The sequence below is a fragment of the Mangifera indica genome, chromosome 4 (assembly GCF_011075055.1).
Source record: "Mangifera indica cultivar Alphonso chromosome 4, CATAS_Mindica_2.1, whole genome shotgun sequence".
In the NCBI taxonomy this organism is placed as follows: domain Eukaryota; kingdom Viridiplantae; phylum Streptophyta; class Magnoliopsida; order Sapindales; family Anacardiaceae; genus Mangifera; species Mangifera indica.
The window spans coordinates 16,606,294-16,623,651 of record NC_058140.1 but is presented as its reverse complement, the minus strand read 5'-3'; the positions used below and the strand labels follow the sequence as shown (position 1 = coordinate 16,623,651).

The 17,358-nt window shown below is 35.9% G+C and overlaps 3 protein-coding genes across 5 annotated transcripts; 2 read left to right on the top strand and 1 right to left on the bottom strand.

Annotated features, from left to right (window-relative positions):
• Positions 1–690: 690 nt before the first annotated feature.
• On the top strand, positions 691–6,756 carry LOC123213509 (copper methylamine oxidase-like). 2 transcript variants are annotated; one of them, XM_044632962.1, is made up of 12 exons: positions 691–1,116; positions 1,544–1,653; positions 1,744–2,049; positions 2,447–2,559; positions 2,665–2,995; positions 3,115–3,330; positions 3,440–3,676; positions 3,915–4,100; positions 4,866–5,006; positions 5,712–5,980; positions 6,174–6,229; positions 6,317–6,398. In XM_044632962.1, the coding sequence occupies exons 1-11, from the start codon at positions 903–905 to the stop codon at positions 6,178–6,180; spliced, it is 2,130 nt and encodes a 709-aa protein (XP_044488897.1). In that variant the 5' UTR covers positions 691–902; the 3' UTR covers positions 6,181–6,229; positions 6,317–6,398. The 2 variants fall into 2 exon arrangements, with proteins under 2 accessions (XP_044488897.1, XP_044488896.1); XM_044632961.1 differs by lacking the exon at positions 6,174–6,229 and adding an exon at positions 6,512–6,756 and having other exon boundaries at positions 701–1,116.
• A 416-nt stretch (positions 6,757–7,172) lies between these two features.
• Positions 7,173–9,556, top strand: LOC123213510. The gene has a single exon (XM_044632964.1). The coding sequence runs from the start codon at positions 7,478–7,480 to the stop codon at positions 9,299–9,301; it is 1,824 nt and encodes a 607-aa protein (XP_044488899.1). The 5' UTR covers positions 7,173–7,477; the 3' UTR covers positions 9,302–9,556.
• Positions 9,557–11,311: 1,755 nt separating this feature from the next.
• LOC123214712 (F-box protein At1g70590) lies at positions 11,312–14,226 on the bottom strand. Of its 2 annotated transcripts, XM_044634665.1 has the most exons (4): positions 13,573–14,221; positions 13,112–13,245; positions 12,586–12,768; positions 11,312–11,756 (listed from the first exon to the last, which is right to left on the bottom strand). In XM_044634665.1, exons 1-4 carry the CDS (start codon positions 14,123–14,125, stop codon positions 11,589–11,591), a joined length of 1,038 nt encoding a protein of 345 aa, XP_044490600.1. In that variant the 5' UTR covers positions 14,126–14,221; the 3' UTR covers positions 11,312–11,588. The 2 variants fall into 2 exon arrangements, with proteins under 2 accessions (XP_044490600.1, XP_044490601.1); XM_044634666.1 differs by lacking the exon at positions 12,586–12,768 and having other exon boundaries at positions 13,573–14,226.
• Positions 14,227–17,358: the final 3,132 nt, after the last annotated feature.

Below are 17,358 nucleotides of genomic sequence, written 5' to 3'. Positions count from 1 at the left end.
CCCTTCTTCCGATCTTTATCTCATTGAAGAATACTAAAATTCATCTAGATGAAGACGATTGTCTTCATCCTGACAAGACAAGAAATCGTTTTCATCGAGCAACGATGCGAACGAATATTCTAATTATGATAACAAGACCTAATCTTCGAGCAATAAAGCCAATAAGACTAGAGTTTCGAGTGAACAAGACAAGTTTATCTAGATGAAGTTTACTCTTCTTCAATGAAGATGAGACTAGAAGAAGGACGAGAGACACTAGAAGTTGTCGATTGCCGAAAAAAGAGAGATTGCTTGAAAAATTGAAACACTAGAAGGAAAATGTAGGCCTTCAAATCTTGGATAGAATTTTTGTTATTTCATTTTAACTGTATATATACAAAAGAACATTTTTGTGATTTCATTTTATAAGAGTAAATCTATCATTTTAATCTTATCTTAATATATATCATCCATATTAATAGTTTATAGGTAGGATTTTGAGGTTTTGCGCTAATGTAAATGGAATTTTGAAATTAAGGTAAAACAAAGGTGAAAAGTAGCCCTTTGGCTAAAAATAAATAAATGGATCGGACTATAACGGCGATCACCTGTATGACGTCTCTGACAAGCGGGTGCTCATATCACTCCACTCGACATAGACTTAACTTACCTACCGCACCCGATGAGCCTTTTCTCTGTCTTTACCTTAAAGTACAAAAACAACTTTTTCTTTTCCATTTTTTCTTTATATGTAAAGCACACGCTTCATCTTGTGTTTTCAATTTTTATTGCGGTCTTTCTCAACGAAGTTTGTGTGTGTGAGAGAGAGAGGAAGTGCGAGGAGAGAATTAGCTCTGTATGTCAGTAGACTACTACTGTGATATATACTACGGTGGATACTGTGAGCTTGCTAACCCTTTACAATGGCCACAACTCAGGAAAAGACGACGCCTAATTGTTGCATTGAGGCCAGCAGAACCGTCAACAACAAAGCTTCTGAAATCCTCCGTGATTGGAAACTTCCAGAATCCGATACCTCTCGGGATCCGATCCGTAAACGAGAGTCTCTGGCGACTATGGTCCGCTCTGTTGAATCTCTCCCTGATCCTTCTACTAACACTCTTACCTCAACCAAAGGTATTAATAATTGTTTTTAATTTTTACGTATTTGAGATTTTTTATCTTTTATTTTTCTTAATTCTTGTTTTTGCTAATATTATATGGCTTCGATGTTATTGATTCTTGATAATGGTTTTCTCTGTCTTTATAGATGCTGTTTGTCTGGTTTTTGAGAAAGTGAAAAGTTAAACGTTTGTCAGATACATATTTAGTGTCAAGAAAGTCAATTTTAGAGAAGCCTTTGTCTGCTTGGGCCCCCATGATTCTTACCGTCTCTCTCTTTGATTATCTTTTTTTTTGACACTTTCTTTCTCTATACGGTCAAACAGGACATTTCTTTGATTTCTTATCTTTCTCGGGTTTTTACTTATCAGTTGCTGACTGAAGGAATCTGGTATCATTTCTGTCTATTACAAGTAAACGTCTTCTTGATTTTCTTGCGTAGGTATTCTAACCATGGTGAGAGCTCAAACCAGTCATCCTTTAGACCCTTTATCCGCTGCTGAGATCTCTGTGGCAGTTGCAACTGTTAGGGCTGCTGGGGCAACCCCTGAGGTGAATTTCACTAGTTATGATTTTTAGCTCGGATTATTGTTACATCATTATATCTCTGTTTATTAATTGAAAAGGAAAATCCATTTTCAGCTGAGAGATAGCATGCGTTTTGTGGAAGTGGTTCTGATGGAGCCAGACAAACATGTTGTGGCATTGGCAGATGCATATTTCTTCCCTCCTTTCCAGCCATCATTACTTCCTAGAACAAAAGGTGGGCCTGTAATTCCTGCTAAACTTCCTCGAAGGCGTGCAAGACTTGTTGTTTACAACAAAAGGTCAAACGAGACCAGCATATGGATTGTTGAACTTTCAGAAGTTCATGCTACAACTAGAGGTGGCCACCACAGGGGCAAAGCAATTTCATCAAAAGTTGTTCCAAACGTTCAACCTCCTATGGTGAGTAATAAATGCTCACACTGCATTATGCTAATGTTAATTTAGGCTCTCTGAGAGTATATCATCAGTCTTTAAAGTAGCCTGATTATTTCTCTTGGATTGTATCTGAGAGTTCTTGCCTAATATAAGTATCATTTACTACCTGAGCTGATGGTGTTTTACGTGCTTTTCACATTAGTGAAAATTTCAAATGAATAAGTTGAAATAGTTTAGACATGACTCAAATGTGCCTCTCTTATTAAATGCTTTTGATTGGTTTTTATTTGGACATGATTGCTTGATAAATGGTCTATCATTATTTGTTGTACTTTAATAATGACACGTGTTTTGGCGATCTCCTTCTAAGTTGGTTCTCCTATGTTTATCTAATATTGATGCCCTTGCTTTTGAATTGTAGGACGCTGAGGAATATGCTGAATGTGAAGCTGTTGTCAAGGACTTCCCTCCATTTCGAGAGGCAATGAAGAGGAGGGGTATTGAGGACATGGATCTTGTTATGGTTGATCCCTGGTCAGTTACTATGTTGAGATTCACTCACATTGATGTTCTGTAAGAATGTGCTTTCAGTTCTTGTTTTACACTTTTTGATGTTGTGTGCAAACTCTTTTCTTACAGGTGTGCAGGATATCATAGTGAAGCTGATGCTCCAAGTCGCAGACTTGCTAAACCACTCATTTTCTGCAGAACCGAGAGTGACTGTCCAATGGAAAATGGTTATGCTCGTCCGGTCGAAGGAATCCATGTCCTTGTTGATATGCAAAATATGGTGGTAATTGAGTTTGAAGACCGTAAACTTGTTCCTCTACCGCCAGCTGATCCATTGAGAAACTATACTGCTGGTGAAACACGAGGAGGTGTTGATCGAAGCGATGTGAAACCCCTTCAGATTCTTCAGCCTGAAGGTCCAAGCTTCCGTGTTAATGGACATTTTGTTGAATGGCAGAAGGTGCTTGCTTTTTTTGTAAACTACACTGCTGATTTATTGAACCTCAACTTAATTTTATAGCTTATAAGTAGTCCTTAATCCTTTTGTTCTAAAAATTAAAAAATAATTTTGGTTGGCAGTGGAACTTTCGTATTGGCTTTACTCCGAGGGAGGGTTTAGTAATTCATTCTGTTGCATATGTTGATGGTAGTCGCGGTCGGAGGCCTGTTGCCCACAGGTTAAGTTTTGTTGAGATGGTGGTCCCTTATGGAGATCCAAATGATCCACATTATAGAAAAAATGCATTTGATGCAGGGGAAGATGGGCTTGGTAAAAATGCACATTCTCTTAAGAAGGTTGAGTATCTATTGTATCGTTTTTCATTTTTGGTTAAATTATATACATTACCGCATATCACTGTTATTAATACCAATCTCACAACTTGACATATTGCTGGTTCTTTAGGGGTGCGATTGTTTGGGTTACATCAAGTACTTTGATGCACACTTTACAAATTTCACTGGAGGTGTTGAAAAAATTGAAAATTGTGTTTGTTTGCATGAAGAGGACCATGGTATCTTATGGAAGCATCAAGACTGGAGAACAGGTTTAGCAGAAGTTCGCAGGTCTAGAAGGCTAACAGTGTCGTTTATATGTACTGTGGCAAATTACGAGTACGGATTTTTCTGGCATTTTTATCAGGCAAGTGAGGTTCTGCCTTTATTTTATCTAGCTTCTCATGTTTGTTGTTATGAGGCTTATCTGAATCCCATGTCTTCTTTTGAGTATTAGGAATAATTTTGCTTCTTTTAAGCAGTTGGTTGTTTCAAGTATGAGTATCTAAGTGCACCGTACTTTGTTAGTCTCTCAATATGGTTTGCTGCTATTTGTTTCAACGGAGCCCTTGTTAAATTCTAATGATGCAATACTTGTGTTTCAGGATGGGAAAATTGAAGCTGAGGTTAAACTCACTGGAATTCTCAGCTTAGGAGCACTTCAACCTGGGGAAGTACGAAAATATGGTACAACTATTGCTCCTGGGTTATATGCACCTGTTCATCAACATTTTTTTGTGGCTCGCATGGACATGGCAGTTGACTGTAAGCCGGGAGAAGCATTTAATCAGGTTAGTTGATGTGAATACTGGGGATTTTTTTTTCTTTGTCTTATAACTCCTTTGTTATAAGGGCATTGGTTTTACACACCCTATAATGTCTATTTTTTAAGTGTGCTTTTAAAATGATTATTAGTTTGTGTAGAGTTATTGAATAGTAACATTCTAAGATCGGAGAGCATTGCATACTTCTTCATTTTATAAGATTGTTTGGTCATTTCTCTGTGTGTCAATTTGATTTGTATCAGAAGTTTGCAGGGCACCTTGCATTTGTGGTATTGTGGTTCTTGTATTTTATGTCTCTCTGGCAGTAACAAGTCTACAGTGCTTTCCCAAGTTCTTGAGGTGGCCTAATATTTATCCAGTGACCTTCAACAAAGATGTTGCTTTTCTGTTGTTTGGTTGACGAGGAAATCTTCTTGGATGTTATAGGTGAACTAAAGTTGAATTCCTTGGCCCTTAAGAGTTAGGCAGTGTCTATATTGACATATGGTCCACATCTACTATTCCTGGGTCAGTTGAAAAAGGATTCTCTGAAAGAACTTGCATATACTTAGAGTCAGAGGACTCATTATGTGATGATGCTTGTAGGAACTTAAATCTCTGATTGTTGACTTACCTTGAGCATACTCTCCAAGATCTCTTAGTACTTGAATGCATTTAATATTGTTTCACTTTTCTTTAGCTTGTTAGAATTGTCTCTTCAACTAGAAAACAAGAATAATTGCCGTATGTGTACTCATGCTCTTAAGATCTGTGTGCTTTCTTGTTGGTTAGATTGTTGAGGTGAATGTTAAAGTTGAAGAACCAGGAAAGAATAATGTTCATAATAATGCATTCTACGCAGAAGAAGAACTACTAAGATCAGAATTGCAAGCAATGCGTGATTGTAATCCTTTATCTGCTCGCCATTGGATTGTAAGATATCTTCTCCATGTAGTTCTATTTTTTAATATATGCTCAACAGTGGTGTCTACTAGATGGATAATTATCATTCTCTGAGCAGTTTAACCTCTTTTAGTTATTGGGGTTGGTAATGGCTTGCTGTGGATGCAATTTTGTTTTGTTTCTGATAATTTAGCTACTCAATCATAAGTCATATAACTACACCACATTTATAAATTTTCTACGATTGCAATCAATATGGGAATATGGAGACATTGTTTTGAGAGTGCTAATCGTGAGATAAAACATATGCTTATGTAATAGTAAGATAAAAATATCTTGGATGGTTCATTAATTTTAATTATAGTTTAGCATTTATAATGCAAGAATTAGACTCTCAATGCCTTTATATGTGCTTCTGTCTGTAAATTTGGCTTTTTATTTCAAATGTCTTTTGTATCATTGGTTGACAGGTAAAATATATCTTCCATGTGTTCTCCATCTTTTTTTGACTTCTAGTAATATTGTCATAAGTTGATTACTGGTTTTGGCATGAAATAATGTTATGACTTGTGCATGATGCCTTGGTTGAAATTATGATAGGTTTTCGGTCATCTTTCTTTTCTTTTTCTTGGAAAAAAAAGGTGTCAGTGTTGCATTTATGGACATGAAAGCTTTATTTACTTCTAATAAAACAGTATACTGATGTTTAGCTGACGATTGCTTCCTACTTCTCAGATAAGAAACACAAGAAATGTTAACCGGACTGGGCAGTTAACTGGATATAAGCTAGTGCCTGGTTCAAACTGTTTACCATTAGCTGGTTCTGAGGCTAAATTTTTGAGAAGAGCTGCTTTCTTGAAGCATAATCTTTGGGTCACTCCTTATGCACATGATGAAATGTACCCTGGGGGAGAGTTTCCTAATCAAAATCCACGAGTTGGCGAAGGATTGGCTACATGGGTTAAGCAAAATCGATCTCTGGAAGAAAGCAATATAGTTCTATGGTAAGTTTACCTTCTGTTTCTCTAAGAACTACAATAAACATTTTTGTGTCGGCACCTGTATGCCAAGATTGATTTTCCTTCAACAAAAAAATAGGAGTCTTTTACATGCTCACTTTTTATAACTAATAATTTATTGCTGAACTATATAATAAACTAGCTGTAGAAACAAGCCTCAATTGGATCCATTATACAGGTTCTGAAGGTGTGAGTAAATACTGTAGTAGGGATTATTAGAAGCAATCTCTGCTGGTATATGAGCCTGTCCAATATGTTATTTAAACATTGTGAATGTTCTTTTGGCCCTGAGTTTTCTAATTATGCCTTGGTGCTATACAGGTATGTATTTGGAGTGACTCACATTCCTCGGCTGGAAGACTGGCCTGTGATGCCTGTGGAGCACATTGGTTTTATGCTTATGGTATTCCAATAATCCTAGTAGAGAAAGTTGTTTTCAAATTGTGTTACTAGGCATTATGATTCACATGTTTGAAAGTTGATGCAATACTAAAAATGTTTTTGCTTGTGATGCAGCCACATGGGTTCTTCAATTGCTCACAAGCGGTGGATGTTCCTCCCAGTGCCAGCGATTCGGATGTCAAAGATAGCAATGGAATAGCTGAAAAGCCTATCCAGAATGGGCTGCTTGCTAAGCTCTGAATGTTAAGGTGCCCCTTAGTGTGTCTTGTTTGTTAAATAATTGAGCCAATGGCCAATAGAGCACAAAATAATATTTCGCGATTGTTTCAACCGATTTAAACAGAAGCATGCGTTTTGAAGTTGAGTGTTTGGTTAGCTTAGCCTTCTGAAACTCGTCCAACTTTGAATGGGATTAGGAGTAGAAGACGTGGCCCCCTAAGCTGAGTTCACGAGAATCCGAATCTTCAATTTTATATACGCAATTGTGATTGTGACCGGCAAGTAGTCTTGCTATGATTTTAAATAATAAAATTACGTGTCCAAATAATAAAGATAAATTTGTGTATAAATATCACATGATCTCTCATTTTTTATTAAAAAGGAAATAATATTTTATTATTTATACATATAATATTACATGTCAGCGTTAAAAAAAAAAAAATGTAGGCTGTGGACCTTGGTCTTGTTCTTGAAGCAAACAATTTTCTTTTTGTCTATTTCAATTAAAAAGAAAATGACATTAACTAGATTCTTATTCTACGCTCTTCATTAGCAACTGCACTACACCTTCTTCTTCTAAACTCGTCAACTCTTCCATTCCGTAACGTAGAGTAGACGGCAGTTACGCACACAGAAGTAATTCACTCGTCAATTTGACGCTTTGTAGTCCACGACCACGCGCGTTGAAAGCTGTCAAAACAAACTTAATGGAGAAGCAATTTCCCGGAAGACCTAAACAAACAAACTTGCTAGCAAGATGAACAGCAATAATACATTTTTATTACAAACCCTGCCACTGCCCGCAATCTGATCCGCTGAAGTCGCACACAATCGGAGAAAGTGAGTGGCCGATGCTACCACATGGCTTCGTCAATTGAAGAGAAGAAAATCCACGAAGAGTTATCGGCAATAATAATTTGGGCCGAGCAAGTTCGCGTAGCGGTTGATGAGGCGGACTCTTTCAAAGCCGATTGTCAAGAAGTAGGTAAGCAAGTGGATCGGCTCTTGCAAATGCTCCGGAGCGTTGCTCGATTAGCTGGCTCATCTCAATCACTCTACGACAGGCCAATTCGCCGTGTAATTTCCGAGGTGTCGAGACACATAGAGCGTGCCCTAACCCTAGTCCGGAAGTGCAAGCGTCGGAGCGTGCTACGACGAGTCGTCAACATTGTAACTGCGGCCGACTTTCGGAAGCTATTAAGCCTTCTTGAAGCTTCCGTCGGCGACATGAGATGGCTTTTGAGTATCTTCGACATTGAAAACAGCGGCGCTTCTGGCGGTATAGTTCTTTCTTTGCCACCTATAGCTAGTAACGACCCGATTTTGTCTTGGGTTTGGTCTTACATTGCTGCTATACATATGGGCCAGTTGAGCGATCGTATTGAAGCCGCTAATGAATTGGCTTCCCTGGCCGCCGATAACGATCGTAACAAGAAAATTATTGTTGAAGAGGGTGGAGTGCCTCCTTTGCTTAGACTTTTAAAAGAAGTCTCCTCGTGGGAGGCGCAAATAGCGGCTGCCACGGCGCTTTATAATTTATCAAATGATCAAGAAAGAGTGGGGATTATAGTAAATGAGCTTGGGGTTCCAATTATAGTGAAGGTTTTAAGTGAGTCTTTGATGAAAGTGCAGATTCAGGTGGCGCATTTGGTGGCCAGAATGGCGGAGCATAATAATGTGGCACAGGATGAATTTGCGAGGGAGAATGTGATTAGGCCACTAGTATCGATTTTATCTTTTGAGACATTTGTTGATGATCAAAGGACTAATTTGGGTAAGCAGAGTATTCATTCACTTGTGCAGATTAATAAAGAATTGGAGAAAAATACAGTGGTCGGCTCCAAGAGTTCTCGTCCTTTGTATAGTGAAGGTAGTAGTAGTAGATCAGGGCCGAGTAGGAAAGAGAGGGAGAATGAGAAGCCTGAGGTGAAGATTAAGTTGAAAATTGCTTGTGCTGAGGCTTTGTGGATGCTTGCAAGAGGAAGTGTGTCAAATAGTCGGAGAATAACAGAAACAAAAGGGTTGCTTTGTTTGGCAAAATTGGTTGAAAAGGAACGAGGTGAATTGCAGTACAATTGTTTGATGACAATAATGGAGATAACTGCTGCTGCTGAACAAAATGCTGATCTTAGACGTGCTGCTTTTAAGACAAATTCTCCTGCTGCTAAAGCCGTTGTAGATCAGCTTTTGAGGGTGATTAAAGATTTAGATGCAACATTGCAAATTCCAGCTATAAAATCAATTGGTTCATTGGCCAGGACTTTCCCAGCTAGAGAAACTAGAGTACTTGGTCCTTTAGTGGCTCAACTTAGTAATAAGAACCCAGAAGTGGCAACTGAAGCTGCCATTGCCCTTCAGAAGTTTGCTGGTCCAGAGAATTTTCTCCGTATAGAGCATTCAAAGGCGATTATTGAGTTCAATGGTGTTCCACCTTTGATGAAACTATTAAGGGTTAATGACTGGACACAGCTGCATGGATTGGTTCTGCTCTGCTACCTCGCATTACATGCTGGCAATAGCGAGGCTTTGGAGCAAGCTAGGGTATTGACCACCCTTGAGGGGGCTGACCGAAGTGTGGTGGCACAACATCCTGAGTTGAAAGATCTGGTGGCGATGGCAATAAACCACCTGAATCTATACCATCCTGGAGTTCATTCTCAGAGATTGGCATATGGGCCTTTATGATTCAATTTTTTTTTCCCTAAAATCATTGTGTTGATACTTTTTTTTTTTTTTAATCAGATTGAAACAGGGTTACAGAAACACGTTGGCTCACTCAGGTATAAATACTAGTTTATCGAAGTAAAGAGTTCTGTGGCAAGGAAGTGATACACTATTTTAAATTGAATTAGAGTTACTCTGAAGTTTTACTCATTGTCAAATGTAAATTTGCTTTGTGACTCAAAAGTTATTATTATACTAGTAGCTTGCTGACCATAACACTTTTGATTTGATTTACATTTTTTTTTCAGATGCTTAATTATTACCAGTTCAATAAGAAGTTAATAAGACAAATTCATCTAACAATGATGAGTCTTTATACTTTAATTCATTCAATAATGCTTATAAAACAAATCATGATATATCTATAAAAGAAATAATAATATTACATCTTTTATGATTTTATGGATGACTCGTTATCATTTTCCACGCAAGGATCTTGTGAATCTGCAAATGATTGGTCTTCAAGCATTGTATTGAAACTAGTCATTAATGTTGAAATTAAACTTTAATTATTCATCAGGGTTTGGCCAAAATTGGATGGCTGGACTGTGATTTTTCCTCTAGAATTGAATATGTATTGTAATAATTCTTTTAAAATTGATATTATCAGTTAAGACTAATTGTTTATATTGAAATTGATTTGTAATAGTTTATCTGAGGATAAAGAGACATTAGGTTACTGACATGTAATAAGTCCTCTTAAATTAGTCCAACATCATCTCCAACGTTTAAAACTTGTTATGAGATTTTAGAGTTCATTTCAGAAATTCTTTTCCGAATTTCATTTTTCTATATTTCTAGAATTTTGGAGTTCTGAAAAAGAGACCTGAAACCCAAATAATGAGTTTTAGTTTTGTTCGAATCTAGCTGACATCCTAATCAATCAGAAATCATGCAATTGTGTAAAACAAAAGTTGGCTAGATTCGGCCCAAGTTGGTTAAAATTTGGCCTAATTTGTATTAAACAAACCTTGGCCTAATCCAACCGACACTCCTTAGCAGTCAACATTTTTCTTCATACATGGGTTTTGACTAGAAAACGAAAGCTTAAAAGACCCTTTTCTTTGTTTTTTTTTTGTTTGGGTTGAAACCTATAGATCCGACAAAATAACAGTACACAACCCTAAACTCTGAACACTCTTCAAACCATTAATCCAATGGCTTTAGCCAACTCAAACGTTTCAACCAATGATAAACACCATAAAAATAGTCCATCTTAAAAATGAGTTGAGGAATGTTATTTTCAAAAACAAAAAGGGAATCAAGACTCTAACCTTAAGAATGGTACAAAATTAGATACCAGACAGTTATAATAACTACACCTACAAATGACCTATATCCATAAGCAGGAGAAAATGCAGGCAGATCCTAACATCTACTACCACAAATCATGATAAACATTAGCCGGAGGAGCATAGAACTTAATGGTCCGGTAAAGGAAGGCCAAGCAGCAGAGCAAGCATTTCCTATTGCATGTCAACTTAACAAAATTTCAAGTCTCGTATAAGTTGTCCGCAATTAGATTCCCACTGATGCAAACAATAAATTACTCTCAAAGAAATTTCAGTAACAATAAACTTGGTTGTTTGAGGCAAATTTTGTTGAGGAAATATTTAACATAAAACATTATACATACCTTCAGTGCTATTTAGTGGTAATTGGCTTCAGCTATGTTTACTGCTAAGCTTTTCCCCATATTATGAATGCTTTCTCACATTGTCAAACCTATACATTTCACATTTTTGACAATCAACAGAAACAATAAGAAGCTTTTCCCCATGTGTTTTGAGACCTTCACATTGTCCCCTCTACAACCTTGTCATCAACAGAAACGATAAGAATCTTTGCCCGCCTATTTGCGTCTTAGTAAACAGTGAATAGTTCAATACATAATGTTTAAGCCAGTCTTTCAACAGCCTCACAAACTTCAGGGGAAAAATACATCTTTAAAAAATTAAATAATTTACAACATGTAGGCAAACCAAAAAACCTATAATATAGATACATATTATTTACAAAAAAGACCGCTTTGAGACAATCAAAATTTTGTTCGGTAGCATTCTTATCATATCTGCTCAAGACAAATGTTACTATATCCCTATTTATAAATCATCCGAGACACCAGGATGAATGGAAAAATAGCAAAGGTACCAATGCCATTTGTACTATCACCCCACAATATATAGATTACAACCAAAGAAAATACAGCCTAAAGGAATTTAGAGGAACAAGTGTCAAGATCTATAACTTAACAAGATGAAGGCAAAGCTCGCCAATTATCAGCAAGTAACATGACATGATTCTGTGAAGTTGCTGAAAGTTGTTGGAGAATTACATTCTTTACATGAGCTGCTGCTGTTTCACCAGCACGTGTGGCAAGTTCAAGGTAAACTACAGCTTTCATCATCTCCCCTTCCTGTTATAAAAAAGATGTCCATAAGACTTGGAAGTAACAAATCAAGATAACTTAGAGCTCCATCCTTAACAAATTAAATTTTCTACAGCTCTTTTGGTGACTAGTACAAAACGTTTCCATGATATGTCATTTTTCCTTCATATACCCATAACTAGATTGGGAGGTTTTGAGTTGATGTTTTGTTCTAGTTTTAGTGGATTGGTTGGCAGCTTTTAATCTCTCTCTTTTTGGTGTTCATATTGCTCAGTTTACACAAGCCTTTTGAAATTGTTGTAAAGATCTAACTCTCTTATAGTTATAGAGGCTGGTCTAACTTTGCATCTTGATTCTCTTTTCAATATATTTGTGTTTCCTATCATTAAAAAAATTAAACAAAGAATTAAAAGAAAAAAATCAGAAGTATCACACCCTACATCCATAGATGCATTAGATCTTTCAGGCAGTGCCAGCATTCATGCCTGTCCAACAGGATCCACAAATCTTAAACCCTAAACATGAGCCCTCCATCCTTTTTACTAGCATGTATGTAATTGCAAGAAAAAGATGAATGTAGAGACATACCATGCCAGTCCACTAGGATTCCCTAATCTCAATCCCTGTGTCCAATAATTATGAATTTGCCACATTGGGCTTAGGGTTTAGAATTGATAGTATCTCCAGTGTTAACTATGCTTTGAGCATAAAACCATACTACTCTACTTAACTAAAATAATTATTTCGGGTTGTCTGAGTGTACTAAAAAGTAAATATCTGAAAATGCATTTTTTCTTATATGAGGAGAAGAACCACAAGTAATTTATTTAGGTTAGTTGACACATAAGTTATTTACCGAAAATAGGCCAAGTCCATGCTCAAATTGAGCTTTGCTGTGACCACGATCAGCTGCCCTCTTCATCCATTTTCTTGCTTGTCTATGGTTCAGGGGCAACCCTTCCCCAACTGAGTAGCAAAGTGAAACATTATACATAGCACGCAGATACCCACCTTCAGCAGCTTTTAAGTACCATCTAGCCTGATTCAAGGGAAAATTATCAAAATAGAAGTTCTGCATATGCTATGATGTACCACTCTTCAGGAACAATAGACCTAATCATCTCAAATCTCTGCAAATGAAATTAAATTTAGGAACAGCAATCCAGCATAAGGTAGAAGTTAAGGGAAAGAACATAAATAAACAATGGCCACAACGACAGATGCAAACAAATTTAGTGGCTTCTGTATTTTACCATTAAAAAGCTATTAACACAATTGCCCAAAATTCACTAGCAAAAGTCAGGAAAAACTCTCATGAAATTTTGATCCAACTAAAGCTTTATTGATCCAGCACTAAAAAAGAAAAGAAGAAAGTTGCTCACTGCCTGTTGTAGACTGCAATCCACCCCACGACCTTTATGCAGGCAAAGAGCAAGTTGATATTGCGCCCGTACATGACCTGCAAAGGCAGCTTGATACAACCACTTTAAAGCTTCCTCCACCTTCGGAGGTTGTGCTGCACATGATAACAATCAAAGACGTTTGACATTGTCAACTGCCATAAAAAAAACTAAACTCTGGATTACAATACAGATATAAAAAAACAACAAAATCAAGCAAATCATTTGACCAAAATAACATTAAGCTTGCAATGCAGACGATTTGACAAACTTGTAATGCTACTCCGACGTATTGTAATCATCTATCAGCAAACCCTAGGATACCATTGCTGTTTCTGGTCATGTAAAATGCGACATACTGTTTGAGATTTCCCTGTTCCTTAAACCCTAGCAATAAAAAGCTGTAAAAAAAAAAAAAAAAGGGGAGAAAATAATAAATTTACCTTGCAGGTAAGAAATCGCCAAATTGCACTGGCCAGCAGGATCGCCATGCTCAGCCGCCTTCTTATAAAAGCCAATTGCCTTCTCCTTCTTGCCAAATTCCCAATATATTAGACCGGCATCGACCATAGCCAAAGTCGAGCCCCGTTCCGCGCCTTTTAAGAAGGAGTCAAGAGCCTTATCCAAGTTTTTGCGAACACCGCCGCGGCCGTGCTTGAACCGCTTTCCCCACATCAGTAACACCATCGCCTCCCTCAAAGGCCGAAGCCCGTCCCTCCATGACCTACACACCAGTGAAGCCGCCCGAAGTTGAGGATGCGTGAAAGAGGCAGCAATTTTTGTCAATATATCGAACGGTAAGGTTGCAAAATCATGATCGTCCGTTGATTGTGATGATTTTGAGTAAAAGTGGTGCCTATGCCGCTTGATTTTACTCTTGTTCGTGCTGGAATTCGAATAGAGTTCAAGTCGGCGGTTGTCACAGTTGATTTTTGTTAACGAAAGCGCGATGAAAGGTAAGCCCTCCCATCGATCCGGCCTTGTTCTTTCCTTCATCGTGCAATTCGCAGCAGTTGCCTAACCGATCATTATTTACACTTACTAAAACGAAAATTAGACTAATTAATTCGACGAAAATGTCTAAAATAGTTTATTATTTTTACTAGTACATGAATTGCACGTACGTATATAACGAAGTTATTAATTTAATATCTTTTTTATCCTTGCAAAATATTTAAGATTAAATTAAAGCGAAAAATAAATTAACAAAAAAAATATATGATTTTTAATTTATGAAAAATAAATCAATACAATAAAATATAATTTGTTTGTAAAAAGTTTTTAATATGCCAAAAAATATATGTTCTTCGTTGATATGATTGCATTTAATCACTATTTATCATATCAAAATTATTGTTCATCTAATTATACTCATTACACCTAATCACTATTTTTCAAATTTAACATTGGATTTTTTCCACAAATCATGTATTTATTAGTTATAATGATATAATTCATAAAAAAAATATATTAAATTCGTTTAGACATATTAATAATGGGTTATTTTTTATTTATTTTTTAAAATTAAATTAGTTAGTTTAAAGATTGGTACGAAAATGATAAAGAATCTATTGATAAAAATAATATTATATTAACTTAAAATGTTAGTAAAATTGATAAAATATTAAAATTTTTAAGGTAAAAATTTAGATTCGAATCTTTGTTATAAATTTAATCATTGTGTCATAAATTTATCTGTCCAATAAATATGAACAAGATTTCTTGTTATTATCATTCCTAACTTTCTCACAAAATCATAAAATAAATTTCAATCTATGAAACTCATAGTCTCATTGGTAATTTCAAAGTCTTATTTGCATTTGTTATTATTTGGTTGATTAATTATGTTTAATCTAGTAAGCCCCACATGTTTTCTAGATTCCTAGTAGACATATAATGAAATTATATTGAGCATAGGAGTTCTAATTTCCTATGTGGATTTCACTCCAAATATAAGTTGGACTTGAGTGAGTATACATACTCATGGGGTAAATGTCAACTTTTAGAGGCAAAAAGGGCTATTAGGAGATAAAATGTGACTTTCATGAATCATTAAAGGATATTTTTTCTATACTCATGGGGTAAATGTAAACTTTTGAAGGCGAAAAGGGCTATTAGGGGATAAATGCAACTTTCAAGAATCATAGAAGGTTTTTTTTTTTTATACATTTTTTTTATATTATCATTTTATATAAAAAGATATATTTATATATATTGATAATATATATTATATTATAAACTTGTTTGTTAAATTATATTAATTTAATATATTTTACAATAAAATTGTTTTTTTTATGGGTATTATATATGTGGAACCCCACCAGAGATATCTTGGTCAGCCCCATGAGCTGAACCCAGAATCGTCCCCACATACTTACCGGACCTATCAAATTCTTCCTCGCCCAGTAATGGCTGTGTTCATGGCCCCCCACAAATAGAAAAATCACGTTGTTTGTCATGAAATATGACAAAGCGGACTTGCTCTTTAAAGAAAATTTATTTTGCACCAGTCAATGAACCAGAGCCCCGACGGGCAATGGACATTCATATATATCAGTTTTATCACGTTTAAGACGATGGCTTGCCTGTTGAGCTTTGTTTTCTTTTATAGACACTGCTGAAATGACAGTAGCTGGACCTTCCTCTCAACTTTAGGCTAGTTTGCAGTGATTAGATAGCCATCACGTGAGATATCTGTTTCTATCAAATTCAAATTGCCCACGCAACAAAATATTAAAATTTTTAAAGAAAAAGTTTGAATTCAAACCTTTGGTGATGTAGTGATTGTGAATTTGGTCTATATTTAAGAGCCGGTTAACCAAAAAAAATTTATTCCTTGTCATATTCTACCGGATTAATGAATATAATCCACCGTTCCCCTGTCTCCTCTGACAATAAAAAAGGAGTAAAAAAAAGCTTTAAAAAATTAAAGAATATGCACGCAATGCACCGTAATAGCCAAACTTATATTATCCCTTACATGTGGACTCCAATAATAGAACTTTAGCAAATATAATAAGTAATAGGGTGAATAACATGTTCCCACCAAGGTTTGGTTTTAAAGCATTTTTCCATCCCTCCATGTCATAGGGCAATTTTCAGTAACAATCTTGAAGACCAGAAGGATTTTGCTGATGTCTTTTATCAAACTAACAGACCCATGAAGCTGACAAGACAAATTAACCATCCAATGATTCCTCATCTCTAAGTTTCCGATCTCCCATTGTTGCCAAGTTGCTGATTGTTGAACAAAAATTTCATTGAGAGTCCTTATTTTGGATTTAATTCAAACACAAAAATTTTAGGGTAAACTCTCACGAGACGAGACCTATCTTTTCAAGTTGGAGACATCACCAAAAAGAAAAGGAGATTCTTCATTGCTAAAAGGTGTGTACTATTTCCCATCAAGAAGTATGGTTGATGGTTTTGCCGTTGCTTTGTTGAGTAGATGTCAATTGAAGAAGAATAAAGAAACTTTGTGTGTCTCATGGCTTGAATATGCATGGTGCTACTACATAAAAATGTGTTTGACTTGTGTGGACTTTAGCTTAACTGAAGTTGGGGTTTCTAGTGGTGGTCAAGCAGCAACAATTATGGTGATGGTGATGTTAAATTATTGTAACAATGTTAGTGTTGAGCGGTTGTAATGGCGATGGTGTTGAGCAACGACAATTGTACTAATGGTAGTCTTAAACTGTTATACTAATGTTGTATGTCTTTCTCATTAATGAACCATTAATAAAAATAGTAATAACAATAATATCTTTTTTTTTAATGAATTACTATTAAAAGTTATAATAATAGAGGTATCAAAATGTTATAAAGATGGTATTGTCGAAAAGTTATAGTGATGGTGATATCAAACTATTATAAAGATGATAGTGTTGAATAGTCGTAGTGATAGTGATGTCGAATTGTTGTAATTATAGTGATATATCTTTCCTCTTAATGAACAACCAATATGAGTTATAATGATAGTGGTGTCAAATTGTTTTATCGATGGTTGTATCAAATTGTCGTAACAATAATGCGTTAAATAATTATGGTGATGGTGGTGTCAAATGATAACAGTTATTGTAATTGTGGCATCAAATAATTGTGGTGAAGCTATGGTGAGATAATGACCCTTGTATTGATGATGAGATCCACGGAGTTAAAAAGGACTGACTCTATATTAGGGTAATATAGTAATTTTATTTTTAAACATTGTGGCAGAGTTATTTTCCCTT

Bases quoted from the DNA above. Each gene is read 5' to 3' on its own strand.
- LOC123213509 (XM_044632961.1), top strand. From the start codon at position 903: ATGGCCACAACTCAGGAAAAGACGACGCCTAATTGTTGCATTGAGGCC. The intron at 2,050-2,446 runs GTGAGTAATAAA...TTTGAATTGTAG, and splicing joins CAAACGTTCAACCTCCTATG to GACGCTGAGGAATATGCTGA. The intron at 3,677-3,914 runs GCAAGTGAGGTT...CTTGTGTTTCAG, and splicing joins TTTTCTGGCATTTTTATCAG to GATGGGAAAATTGAAGCTGA.
- LOC123213510 (XM_044632964.1), top strand. From the start codon at position 7,478: ATGGCTTCGTCAATTGAAGAGAAGAAAATCCACGAAGAGTTATCGGCA.
- LOC123214712 (XM_044634665.1), bottom strand. From the start codon at position 14,125: ATGAAGGAAAGAACAAGGCCGGATCGATGGGAGGGCTTACCTTTCATC. The intron at 12,769-13,111 runs GTGAGCAACTTT...CCCTTGAATCAG, and splicing joins ATTGCAGTCTACAACAGGCA to GCTAGATGGTACTTAAAAGC. The intron at 11,757-12,585 runs GTAAATAACTTA...TTTTTATAACAG, and splicing joins ATGGACTTGGCCTATTTTCG to GAAGGGGAGATGATGAAAGC.